The sequence below is a fragment of the Pleurodeles waltl genome, chromosome 6 (assembly GCF_031143425.1).
Source record: "Pleurodeles waltl isolate 20211129_DDA chromosome 6, aPleWal1.hap1.20221129, whole genome shotgun sequence".
Lineage (NCBI taxonomy): Eukaryota > Metazoa > Chordata > Amphibia > Caudata > Salamandridae > Pleurodeles > Pleurodeles waltl.
The window spans coordinates 1,185,443,369-1,185,457,319 of NC_090445.1; the positions used below are offsets into that span (position 1 = coordinate 1,185,443,369).

The window sequence follows — 13,951 nt, forward strand, 5'->3', positions numbered from 1 at the left end:
AAGTCATCACCACGAGAAATACCCTTAAATTCACATGCTAGTACGTGTACCCACAAATTCAGAGACATACAAATAGTCCCTGCTTTTAAACTCCATATCTTGTGCCCATTACACAAGTTTCCTTGTTACCGATTTTTCACTATTTATATTTTACCATATGAATTTCTCTATACCCGGTAGACAATGAAAAATTATAGCAAGGTGCAGTTCAGTGGTTGGCTCTTGGTACCTCAAGTTCTTGGAAAATCCACAAACCCTATATATCCTCGCAACCAGAAGGTGTGGCAAATGTTATGGTATATTGCTTTTAAAAAAACTGCCATCATGATGAGAAGTTACAAATGAAAACGTTGTCACAAATGGTCCTGTTTTCCTGCTAATTTTTAATCTATAATTATTTTAACACTTAGGGGCTCATTTACAAGCCCCTTGCACCACAGTAGTGTCATTTATTCTGATGCTACAGCGGAGCTGAACAGTCCCCAATCCCATGCTGTAATTACAAACTGGCGAAATGGTACCAGTGCACCAGTTTGTAAACTCTTGCACCACATTTTACCTGCGCCAGGTATAATGCATGCAAGGGAGGTGTTTCCCCACATGGAGGCCTTCAGAAATGCGTAGTGAAATCAATAAGATTTCACTGTGTCACTCTATTGTCATCTTTCGAATGCCTATTTAGGGCAGGCTTTAAGGTAACACTATGCTCTGTTCTATGGGCCTCCCCATGCTTTGCTGGACTAGCATCAGCAAAGCGCCACAACAGCATCAGAAATTCTGACGTAGCTGTGCTAATGAGCGCCATGGAGCACACAGTATTGTTAGGGGGTGCATGGTGGCACAAGCAAACTGGAGCATTGTGAGCTATGCACCAGTTTGTAGTAAATGGGGCTCATAGTTTCTTTGAGAAAATCTTGAAGGATCTATGCAAATAACCCCTTGCTGAATTTAGACGTTTGTCTAATGTTTTTAGAAATGCATAGCTTTCTGGGATCCACCATGGTTTTCACATTCGCTTCTACCTCAAACTGGAAGAAGTCTAAAAACACAACACATAGGAAAAATAGGCTATCTGCCTGTAAAATGCCAGAATTGTGGTAAAGAAATTGGTTTTCTGAATCAAGTCATTCATTCCGGTATGGGGTTAGGGCTGGCCCATTAGATTGGGACAGGCAGAAGGGTTACAAACCACTATGCCCTCAAATCTATACATATGATTAGGCAAGAATCTTTAGAATCCTTAGTCTTTCTAGAATCATGCAAAATGGTGGGTTTGTTTATCTACTTTACTTTGGTTGTAATGCTGAATATCGTGTTATGTTTCATCTTCAAAAAATGCATTCAAATCCAGTTTTCATCTTGTGTCCTGACTTGGAATGTGCGAGTCACTGTGTAACCAAATGAAAGGGAGTCCCTGAGGAGTAGAGTGTCAGGTTTAGGTTGCCACAAATCATCTCTTCCCTGGTAGGGTTGGGGATGCACTGAGGGCCAACCAGAAGTTAGCCTGACAGCTACCAATTGGTGTGGGTTTGACTCAGTCTACCACATTCTGTGGTGCTGCCACCCTAAACACCCAGTCTATAGAAACTGCATGACACAGGGTTGTTTCAGAGGCAGGCTTATGCATAAATAAAAATGTACAGAGGATGTCTTCAGCCATGATCACAGTGAAAACAGAAGGATAACTGTAAAGGCCCATACAATGGAACCGCATAACACCATATATTCTGACAGACCTCACATCCCTCACAGGTTAGCTGTCACACACTACCAGAAACACTCTTGCAACATCAGAGAGTACCAGCCATGCACTAGTGGAAGCATTTTTACATACCTCGCATACTAGCAGTCTTGATCTGCAAATAGCACACCCTCACCTATAAGAGTAGTAGTCAGAATTTACCAGAAGCACTCTTGCACATCTTTCAGACTTGTTCTGCAGACAGACCTAAAACAGTAGGTAAAAGTGTTGGAAAGCATGGCTGATGTTTTCCTATCCTCAGGCAGTTGTCATATCACACAACTGAGAAAAGTATCGACAAGGTCAAAAGGTCTGACTTGCATTAGTAATTATTACCCAGATCTATTGATATTGTCACTGAGTGTTTCTGGAATGTAAGCATTTTTTTCTTCATCAATATGTACTTTGGGAAGTTGAACATAGTTTAATTCAAATGAAGAACAATCCTACTAAGGTACTAGGACTGAGTATTAGGAAAACAGAACTTCAGATTGTGGGGTGCTAACTACATCCACAACATCAAGGACCGGTTGGCCTGATTCCTGGCTAGCTCACAGTGCCTCACCCAAACCCCTGAATTTAACAGGGTGGAATGTGATTAGGGTAACCTGAACATGACACTCTGACTCCCCAGGGAAGTCATGGAAGTCGGGAGATCTCACCTATCGTCGGATTACTCATGCCTGCCCAGACAAAACACAAGAGAGATACAAGATAAGTTTACACTACACTTATTGAAACAATCACATTTGTGCATAGAGTGAATAAGCTGGGATATTTAGGCAGAAACAGAGTAAGGTTACCAGTGTTATGAACATGGTAAAAACAATGAATAATCCAACCATGATAAATGTGTTCTAGAGGTTCCAGTGATTCTAGAGGTTCCTACCAAAGCCTAAGATTACCCTTCTGCCTGCCCTGATCTAAAGGATTGGCCTTAGTCCGATACCTGAAAATAGTGTCACGAGTCAGCCTGCGGTACAATCCTCTCAGAGCTGGTAGGTTAGTGCCAGCAGAGCGGCATGTCAAGCACAGTATTCATCCCAGGATGGTCATGGCTGGAAAGCACTCTGCTCCTTCCAGGTCAGTTTCCGTTTATATAATAATGCCATACTGTGTCGGAAACACAGCTATGATGCACTGCTGTGTCTAGATGTTAGAAGCTGTCTCCTGAATGGGCAACACAAGAACTATGATTTTGTGTCCAGTGTTCCTAGCCTTAAACAGAAAGCACTGATTACATGTTGTGAAAAGGCTAACTAAACAAGCAACTTGTACAACATATTCCTAGAAGAATATCATGAGAGAAATGCATGTAAAATGTCATTTCTTAAAGCAGTGGAACAACATAAAAAATATGAAATAAATATGAATTATGAAATGAATCAAAAAACAGGGGAAACCCACTCGGGACCAAAAGATCCTCACGATACCTGAAAGTTCAGTAATGTTCCCATCCATGATAGGCATCTTCTTTTTACCAGTAAATGTGTTGCCTACTCTTTTACATTAGTGCTTCAAATCTATAGCTTGATAAGATCAGTAGAGCACATATACACATACTATGGTTAGTCTTACCCATCATTTGTATCCAGTTGATCAGATATTGTTTTCAACTCTTTGTCACTGATAACAAATCCCAGTAAGTCGAGAGCTTTCAGTACATCAGCCTGTTTAAGAAATCTAAAGAAAATGTTTTAATTAGAACTTCCAATTGTCTTTATTATATTTACATATTCTTATGTATTGTATATTTCAGTCATAAGTTACATTTTCTTTTGGTACTGCCACTAAAGAACCCTCAACAATAAATAAATTAGTTATAAATAAACATTACAATACATTTGCCAATCAATGGACAAATTGGGTGATTCTAAAGACTACATGTGATGTCCTCTGGGTATTGTACACAAATAGTATAACTAATCACATCACGGGACTCAAATATTGTGTTGTACATATCATTTACAAAAATGTCACTCTCTTGAAGTTAGTATTAGAAAATGTACAGGCAACTTTTGCAAACAATATTTTCACATATAGCACGTTCTTTACATGTATCAGTGGCATACTTTGAATATAATCACACAGGAAGCAAAAGTGGCATCACACTACCTTCAGCTCCCTGATGAAATCATAGAAAGTGACATAATTTGACCTTTAACTGCAATGACAAGGCATTGTACCTACTTTTAAAACAAGTTTGATTGAAAATTCGAGCATGCAGCACATAACTTCTTTATCTCCGGTGTTTTCCAAAGACCTCTTGATTTTGTGTATAAAATACTTATTTATAGGGGCATTCACCCATACCACTTCATTTATTGGTCTATTTATTGTGTCATTCACATTTTTCTTCCATTCATCTACAAATTATAGCTGGAGCATTTTAGCCACTGGCTAACTTTGTGAGGGATGTCATGGTTTTCTGAAAGAGTACTTCCACACACAAAGTGGTTCATTTCAAAGTCTACTATGTCAATGTGTGCTTTTGAGACAAAAACAGATTTGCTTTTTTAAGTTTGAGACAGTTTCCACATGAATAAAGGTTTGCAAAAAACCTAACAAAACAAAACAAGCAATGACAAAGCAAAAAGGCTGCATGCCAATGCCAGACTTATTTGTTTTGCCAACGCATTATTAAAACTTGATTTAGGTTTTAAAATGCAAATCAAACTGACACCCAGCAATCCTTGTTCATTGGAGGTACAATGATTTTTAAATGAGCGTTTAGAGTTAAATGGGATAAAATACCCCCTGCCTTACATATAAGGGTATTGCAAGTCACAGAGGACTTCAATTACCATATCGAGGAAAAGGCCAAATGCAGTGTTTGTTTATAAGGTCATGGAACTTTGAGGTGACTTGCAATACCCGTATTGTGTAAGGCATGGGGTACTTTACCCCATATAATAAAGTCACACCACCACCTTTCCCACAAACCACTTAAAACCTTGCTGCGTAGCTCTTTCATTTAAACGAGCAACCATGTTTGCAAACATGAAGAATAAAAATAAAACCTCTACTGCAAAATTAAACACTTCAAAAAAGCAAGATATGCATTGCAAACAGATATTAGAAATAGTTCAATACAAGTATGTTTTTTTTTTTAAATATAAAAGCTTCAGTAGCTTGTAAAGTGTAGAAACATTCAGAAAGATTATAGCTTTTCTTTAATTATCGAAGGAGTGTAATACATAAACATGTTTTCTCTGCATGTCATCGTAAGCAAGAAAATGGAGTACAATAAAAAAAAGTAACATTCTGTGACAGATCGAACAGTACAAAGGCAACTGAGAGGTATGGAATTGATAATATAAGCGATTTATTCTGCATAATTGGTAGCAATAAAGGGTTGTGATAGAGATGGATTTCTCCCCGCACTTGTGGACTTGTTCGTCTGCTTCCCCCTCGGATTGGTGTTGTCTTCTAATTATTGTCTCGTCTCTTTCAGGTTGCGTGGTGACTCGTCCTCTCGTGGAAAACCAGGAGGGTAGCGGAAATAGAAGGACAAAACGCTCGGGTAAGTATGGGGTTTTATAACGGGTTTTTTCTCTCTCTCTAGCATGGACTGGGGAAAAAGGCACAAACACAAGGAGGGGGGTTGGTGGCCGTGAGGGTTGGGGAATGAACGTGACCATAAACGAATATTGGTGGGGTAAAGGTGCCACACATGTGCTGGTCGAGGTGCCCTTATTATCCTCCCTTTCCACCCCTCCTCTATCCCCTGCCCAGTCCCTTATTTAGTGGTGTCCCTTTTCTGTCTCCACAAGGACCGTACCTTGGTTAGCCACGACCCTCCAGGGTCGTGGCTGGCGTTGTAGCGGTCCTCCTGCTGTACTCTCCTTCCAGGGCCTTTCCCCTCGATCTCCTCGGTGTCTTCCGTCGTTCCTCTCCCTTCCGTCCAGGTAAGGTTGCCGCTCTGGTGCTCTTGCTCGCCGGACGTCGACTCGGGTCTCCTGTTCTCTTTTACCCCGTCGGGCTTCTCCCCGTGTTGCGGCGCGTCTTCCTTTTTAGTATCGCCGTGCCGGGAAACCATCACGGTTTCCCTGGCAACGGCAGTATGCCAGCCTCGCTCTCGTCACGTTTCCCCGGCAACGGGGAGATGCGGAAATGACGTATCGGCACTGTCCGATATGTCATTGGGAGCGTTCTGTGCCGGGGACACCCGGTCACACCCCCCCCCCCACGAAAGGTCCTGTTCGAGGACCGCAGTAGATTCCGGGAACCTAGACAAATAATCAGCTGGGGCCTGTTGGGGTCCTGGTATGTGACGGACCTGAAAGGAAAATGGTTGGAGTTCAAGGAACCATCGTAAAATCCGTGAATTCGTATCTTTATGAGCAGATAACCAAGTGAGGGGAGCATGGTCCGTAAACAGTATAAAAGGCCGACCTAAAAGGTAATATTGTAAAGTCTCCACGGCCCATTTTATGGCCAAACATTCTTTTTCTATGGTGGGATAGTGTTGTTCTCGGGGAAATAGCTTCCTACTGACATACACTACTGGGTGATCCCTACCTTCCCCATCTGGTTGGGCCAGTACTCCCCCCAACCCCACGTCAGAGGCATCCGTATATAGGTGAAAGGGTTTTGAGAAATCTGGGCACCGTAGTATTGGGTCCCTAGTCAGACAGGACTTTAGTTGCTCAAAGCTAGCCTTCTGTTGTTTCCGAAAAAGGGGCTAACCGATTAGGATGGGATTTAGACAGAAGATCAGTGAGGGGAGCGGCTAGGGTGGAATAATCGGGTATGAACCGTTGATAGTAGCCCACCAGCCCTAGGAATGAGCGCAATTCTTTTTTTGTTGTAGGGTTAGGTGCATTCAGAATGGCATCTACTTTCTTCGTTTGAGGTTGTAGGTTCCCCTGACTGATTTTGTATCCTAAGTATGATATGTCGGATTGTCCTATAACGCACTTTTTTGGGTTGGCGGTTAAGCCAGCGTTTGCCAGAGTGTGGAATATCTGTTGTAAATGTATGAGATGATCATCCCAGGTTTCACTAAAGATAACAACGTCATCCAAGTAAGCTGCTGTAAATGTTTGAAATGGTTTTAAGAGTCTATTCATTAACCGTTGGAACGTGGCTGGTGCTCCATGCAGTCCGAACGGTAACACGGTGAAATGATAAAGACCGGACTGAGTGGCAAAAGCCGTTTTCTCCTTATCCTCTGGGGCTAAGGGAATCTGCCAATATCCTTTAGTCAAATCTAGTGTGGACATATACTTTGCTTTTCCCAGTTTTTCTAGTACGTCATCCACTCTAGGTATGGGATATGTGTCGAACATGGAATTTTCGTTAAGTTTCCGGAAATCAATACAGAATCGAATAGTACCGTCAGGTTTCGGTACTAGAACAACTGGGGAGCACCAGGGACTAGTTGAAGGCTCTATCACACCCAGTTCTAACATTTTCTGGATTTCGTTCTCCATAATCTGTCTCCTTGCCTCGGGGATACGATATGGCCTTAACCTAACAATTTTACCCGGTGTAGTCCTTATTTTATGGTTTATCATGGTGGTTTTACCTGGCACTTCTGAAAAAAGCTTTCTGAAGGGTTTTAGTAGGCTATATACCTGTTCCTTTTCTGATTTCGTTAGGGTTTCGTTTACTACGGGTAGCCCCTCCCCATCATGGTGTTCGGTTGGGCAAAACTCGATATACCAGTTATTGCTAGGACATACGAACCGGCCCATTGCTTCGACAGAGTTGGAATTGTTTGGTTCTTCCCATTTTTTTAAGAGATTTATATGATAAATTTGGGTTTTCTGAGGAGTGTTTGAGATTTCAACTAGGTAAGTGACTGGAGAAACGGATCGTAACACCTTATAGGGACCTTGCCATTTTGCCACCAGTTTTTGTTCAGACGTGGGACGCATAATTAGTACTTGATCTCCAGGTTGCAAAACCCTTAACTTACTTCCTCGGTCATAATACTGTTTTTGGTTTTGTTGAGCTTGTTCCATATTTACTCTGACTGTTTCCCATAAATCGTGTAGTTGAGAACGTAAATTGTGGGCATATTCTAATAAGGGTTTTCCCCCCTTCCTCCGCCTCTTCCTCCCAGGTTTCAATGGCCATATCCAAAAGGGACCGTGGCTGTCTCCCGAACACCAGTTCAAAAGGGCTATGGCCTGTTGAGGCCTGTTCATGAGTTCGTATTGCGTATAATACTAATGGTAACTTCTGATCCCAGTCTCTCCCTGTGTCCTCCACTACTTTCCTCAGTAGGGTTTTTATTGTTCGGTTGTACCTTTCCACCAGTCCATCCGTCTGTGGATGGTACACCGAAGTTCGAATTTGGGAAATACCTAATGTCTTACACACCTGCTTCATCAGTGTAGACATAAAAGGGGTTCCCTGGTCGGTGAGTATTTCATGCGGGAATCCAACTCGAGAAAAGACATTTATCATAGCTTGGGCAACGGTTTTGGTTGTCATACTCTTTAGAGGAACGGCCTCGGGGTATCGAGTGGCATAATCAACCATAACTAAGATATACGTATGACCTTTAGTCGAGGGTACCACAGGACCAATCAGGTCCATTCCCATCCTACTAAAAGGTATGTCTATGATGGGTAGGGGCATTAGAGGGGCTTTTTTAAGTCTACCTGGTTCAGTGAGTTGGCACCTGGGACATTGTGAACAATATTTGCGTATGTGGGCGAAAACCCCCGGCCAATAAAACCGCCGAAGAAGGTACTCTTCGGTGTTTTCCCTCCCGTAATGACCCCCACCCGGTTGACAATGAGCCAAAGTGAGCACCTGTTCTCTATAGTGCTCTGGGACTAACAATTGTAGTTTAGGGTCCCCCGTACGAGTAGTGGTTACCCTGTATAAAAGGTTTTTCTTAATTAAGAAGTAGGGACCCACCTCCTCGGTTTCTTCTGATTTAGCAGACTTCCAGGCTTGGGCAAGAGAGGGGTCTTCTCTCTGTCGTTGGGGAAAACTGACAGGTACCTCATGTGTTTCGGCGATAAGACCTAGATTCTGTCCCGATCCCTCTCTTCCCTGATGATTCACTTTTTCTGCCCGCTTCTCCCTACGTGACAACTTCCTACGGGTTATGGGACATTCAATATCGCTGTCAGAAAAAGGAGCTTCCCCCCACCAATCCTGTGTCCATTTAGGTTTTCGGATGTGATCCAGGAGTTCTTGGAAATGTTCATAATCTGTCCCAATGATACACTCCTCGATCAGATCGGTCATTAGCCCCAGAGGTAGGACATCCCGGTAATTTCTCCATTCCACTGTTAGATCATGTAAGGGGTATTGCTCTTTGTCCCCGTGAATACAGCAAATATTCACCCATCGCTCTATTTCCTTGTCCGCTATGTTTACAATATCCTTCCTCACTACTGACTGGCTACACCCGGAATCTATCAGGGCCCATACCGCTCGTCCATTGAAGTTCAGGGTATGTTTATACTTCAGGTTACCTTGGCCTGTACACAGTACCCGTCGTCGAGTTACTCCGATTTCCATTGGCTCACTACTATCCAGTTTCTTCGGACACATGCGGGCGATGTGGCCCCAGTCCCCACAGTTGTAACATTGGGGTCCAGTCATTGGTGGATGATCAATTAGCCTGCGAGGAACGGGTTCGTCGGGCAGGGCTCTGGGAATGCTTCTAGGGTTGGATATCCCTGGTTTTATACTGGGTCGGGTTGGTACATTCCTTACATCCACCGAGCGATGATAGGCACATGCTAGATCAATTGCCATTTCCGTATTCACTTTTGGATGTTGACGAATCCAATGTTTTGTAGCCGTAGGCGAAGCATCTAGATATTGTTCGAGAACGATTGTTTGGATCACTTCTTCTCTACTAGTACCGGAGGGACCCAACCACTTCAAAGCCAAATCCTTTACATGGTAGTAAAGAGTTTGGGGGTCTTCATTCGGTCCCCATTTGATTTTCCGGAATTTAACCCTGTAATATTCTGTGTCATGTCCCACCCGTTCTAGGATACTAGTCTTTATTTCTTGGTATGGCGTGGTTCCACCCGGGTTTGCTGCTTGATATGCTGCTTGTAATATCCCTGTAAGTAGGGGCGCGACATACTGACCCCATCTATCCTCAGGCCATTGGGCAGATGAAGCTACCCTCTCGAAATTAGTAAAAAAGGCTTCGGGGTCTTCGCCTTCTTGATACTTCTGTAACACAGAACTTGGGACATTGGGGTGAACCTTACTAACAGCAATAGTTTCAGTTAATTTCTTCATGGCCGTCTCGTGGACCAGTTGATTATTGGCAAGGATTGTTGCCTGGCTTTTCAAAGCCGACTGCAAGGCTTCCCTGTCCTCCTTTGCTTCTCGCTGGTGGGCCTCCCACACCAGCTGCAGGTGTCGCTGGCCTTCGGCCAACTGTTTAATCATATCCCCCAATGAGAGGGTGTCGCTCATGATGTATACTGTTCGATTGTCTGGGAAGGCGTCCTAAACAGGATCCCACTTCTGACACCACTGTGACATATCGAACAGTACAAAGGCAACTGAGAGGTATGGAATTGATTATATAAGCGATTTATTCTGCGTAATTGGTAGCAATAAAGGGTTGTGATAGAGATGGATTTCTCCCCGTACTTGTGGACTTGTTCGTCTGCTTCCCCCTCGGATTGGTGTTGTCTTCTAATTATTGTCTCGTCTCTTTCAGGTTGCGTGGTGACTCGTCCTCTCATGGAAAACCAGGAGGGTACCGGAAATAGAAGGACAAAACGCTCGGGTAAGTATGGGGTTTTATAACGGGTTTTTTCTCTCTCTCTAGCATGGACTGGGGAAAAGGCACAAACACAAGGAGGGGGGTTGGTGGCCGTGAGGAGGTGGGGAATGAACGTGACCATAAACGAATATTGGTGGGGTAAAGGTGCCACACATGTGCTGGTCGAGGTGCCCTTATTAATCCTCCCTTTCCACCCCTCCTCTATCCCCTCCCCAGTCCCTTATTTAGTGGTATCCCTTTTCTGTCTCCACAAGGACCGTACCTTGGTTAGCCACGACCCTCCAGGGTCGTGGCTGGCGTTGTAGCGGTCCTCCTGCTGTACTCTCCTTCCAGGGCCTTTCCCCTCGATCTCCTCGGTGTCTTCCGTCGTTCCTCTCCCTTCCGTCCAGGTAAGGTTGCCGCTCTGGTGCTCTTGCTCGCCGGACGTCGACTCGGGTCTCCTGTTCTCTTTTACCCCGTCGGGCTTCTCCCCGTGTTGCGGCGCGTCTTCCTTTTTAGTATCGCCGTGCCGGGAAACCATTACGGTTTCCCCGGCAACGGCAGTATGCCAGCCTCGCTCTCGTCGCGTTTCCCCGGCAACGGGAAGACGCGGAAATGACGTATCAGCACTGTCCGATACGTCATTGGGAGCGTTCTGTGCCGGGGACACCCGGTCACACATTCCCTTTTTGTTGATTTAAACAGCTGCTTCAACTATGCTCCATAACCTGACCTTCCTTTGACCTTGGCTGTTCTCTCTGGCAGCAGACATTGCAGCATCAGAATTGGGCTGCAGTAACTTATAATAATCGAGTTCTGACATCTTTTCTTTAAAATGCAGGGATTGCAGAATCCCACGTATTAAACCCAAATAGTTCCAGTCAAAGACATATGGCTACCATATCAGGAATGACATACCTGGGTTTGTTTCTCATACAATAGTAGTTATTTTATCAATGCTCCGTCGGCATAAGTAATGTTCAGTTTTGCTTTCGATTTTGGAACACTTTAGAATGCCCAGTACCCATACAGTTGTGCAGCAAAAGTGTCACAGGCCCAAGTGTAAGCAAAGGCTTAATGTTCAAGGGAAGTCATATTTCGAGTGCCATGGGCCCCATACACTTGGGCCTTGGTGTACTGCTTCTGCTGCCTTATTGAAAGCTATGGTCCTGTTCCCATAGCATTACAACTGGCTGGTCTGCTATTGCACGGGGCAACTGAGGCTGCGCTTAAAGGAAACAGCCAGGCATGTTGTTTGACCTGGAAACTAGTGTTTCACTCAAACGTTTTGGCTGCCCTTATGAGGTATATTTATCTCATGAAAAAGTGTTTCCTTGGTGCCCTCATGATATTTTTGGACCCTGAGCACTGCACCCATTTTAATTATTTTGTGCAAGAAGAGGGAAAACAACTTTTAATTGTGGGGGTGGTGGGCTTGAGTGAGCTGGTAGGTGAGCTGGTTAAGGTGAGTCCCTTAACGCCACTAGCAAACTCCTAAATACTAGCAAACTGATAAATGAGGCTGCTCCATGTTCAGTACAAGCCTGCCTCACTAAGAGCGTGTGATGTCACGAATTATGCCACACACATACAGAAAGGTCTGGAAGGATTTTCCTTAACCCTTTCAATGACCATCCAAAGATTGAGCTGATTTGCATAGCTACAGGAGGGGCTAAAACAACTGTTACTCCCCCAGCTCCTCCTTAGTCCTGTACACCAGCTTGACCCACTTTTTTCTGTTAGTAGGAGGCAGGCAGGCAGAAGAGAAGGCAGAAGGAGCAATTCATTTCTCCCCACTCTACCTCATACCACTCTGTCCAACCCACTCACAGAAGAAATTAACTAGGAGGTTGGGATTGGAATGTGAGGAACTAGGAGTCTTCCAGTTCCCACTCCAGTCCTAGTTGCACACATCTTCTTTATTTCAAAATGCTTTTCTGATCATAAGAAGCATTGCGCTAGCTGTCAGTGACTCAGCAAAGAGCCAGACACAGCTTGGATATTTTTCTTAGACTACCAAAAAATCCAAACAGTATTTATCTCCTTCCTTGAGAATGGGGAAACAGCTAGGTATCCTTATAGGTTTATTTCTTAGTCTACCAAAACATTCAAAACGCGTCTCTCTCCTTACTGGGGCATGGACACACAATTCTGCACTCAGTCAAGGAGCCAGGCTCAGTTTGTCCTTTCCCGTAGCCTAAGAAAAATTAAATTATACCTTCCAAGATTGGAGTCTTGGAGGTGAGAGTGATTCTACAGTCCTTGGGATTCTGCCAATTGTGCCTTGGATCCGCTCTGCCACGCTGGGGATTACATCACAAGTTAAATACTGTCACATGGCTAAACTGACATTGCCATGTCTGCATATATTTTGGAAAGCAGGGACCTAACCCCCACCTGACACCACAAACAAATGCCTGAAGTCATGGTGAACATATTGATGCCAGAAATGACTCGATCTAAACAACCCAGACCTCCGTTCAAACAAGAATGATGAAGTAATGCAACTGCAGGAGTGACCTTGACTACTGTCCCTTGCCAGAATGATGGTGACTCTGACCTCTGGCAAACAGAGAGTGAATGCCTATTATCAGTCACCAGATGCTGGACACACAGGCACAACCCCATTGACAGTACCCATAGTCAGAGGATAGGTGAAAGCCCAGATCTACTTTGAAAAATTAGCTATTGTTGACAGAGAGTCGGTACCTGGTAGGGTGACTCTTCCACTTCCACACTTTTCTCGGTGAACTGACTCACCACTCACTGCAAGTTTACAACCCACCTCCCAAATCACATGTAATAGAGAAGAACTGGTGGTGACAATGATCTGGCAAAAAGGCTAACTAACACACTGGTGACTTAGACACATCTAGACTTTGGGTTGCAGCCTGATGTCAATTTGAAGAGCTGCTGTATAATGGTAGGTGTATTTTTTTGGTGGAGGGAGAGATTAAAGTGCCTGGGGACTCTACGCCATGTCAGCAGGGTATACATAAGGGTAGTTATGGCCACTTCTTCTCTCTGTGGCTGGAGTAGTGACCAATGGGGAAGTGGAGAGTGAGGTCTGCTCTAACAGTTTAAAGATTAATGTTGGACTTTGAGGTTTCCCCAAGTTCTCTTTCTTTTTTCTTTTTTTCACAGTGTTGGTTTGTGGTGTCTTTCTGGTGAATACCTCTCATCTTAATTGTCTGGAGAGCTTTTTATTGAGCACTTTTTTGACTGCCCCTTTGCTACCTAAATCTTGCAAGATGCGGAGTACTTATGGGACTTGCTCTGCTGTATCTGGGTAAGATTAGGATACACTAATTTCACCTTCTCTACTCTTGAGATTAGTTGACTGTAATGTTGTGGCACCGTGTAGTACACAATTTGCTCAGTTCAAAGACAAAACTATTATATCCTTTAATGTGATAGTCTTACTGACAAAGAGTAAAAAGAGAAAATGTTATCAATCAGCCTCCAAGAAGGTGGATATAGTGTTACTGCACGGAAAACACCTGTTA

At 43.9% G+C, this 13,951-nt stretch overlaps 1 protein-coding gene and 1 long non-coding RNA gene across 2 annotated transcripts in view; one reads left to right on the plus strand and one right to left on the minus strand.

The window, feature by feature from the left end:
- LOC138300729 (uncharacterized) overlaps positions 1-13,951 on the plus strand; it is a 106,840-nt gene that overhangs the window by 40,803 nt on the left and 52,086 nt on the right. The window contains exons 2-3 of the long non-coding RNA XR_011204993.1: positions 5,196-5,264; positions 10,401-10,469. This is a non-coding gene — a long non-coding RNA (uncharacterized lncRNA). The remainder of the gene's footprint in view (positions 1-5,195; positions 5,265-10,400; positions 10,470-13,951) is intronic.
- Positions 1-13,951, minus strand: part of LOC138300728 (uncharacterized) — a 158,807-nt gene that overhangs the window by 34,461 nt on the left and 110,395 nt on the right. Inside the window, exon 3 of the mRNA XM_069240437.1 lies at positions 3,320-3,424. Within this exon, the coding sequence (XP_069096538.1) occupies positions 3,320-3,424 (105 nt within the window). The remainder of the gene's footprint in view (positions 1-3,319; positions 3,425-13,951) is intronic.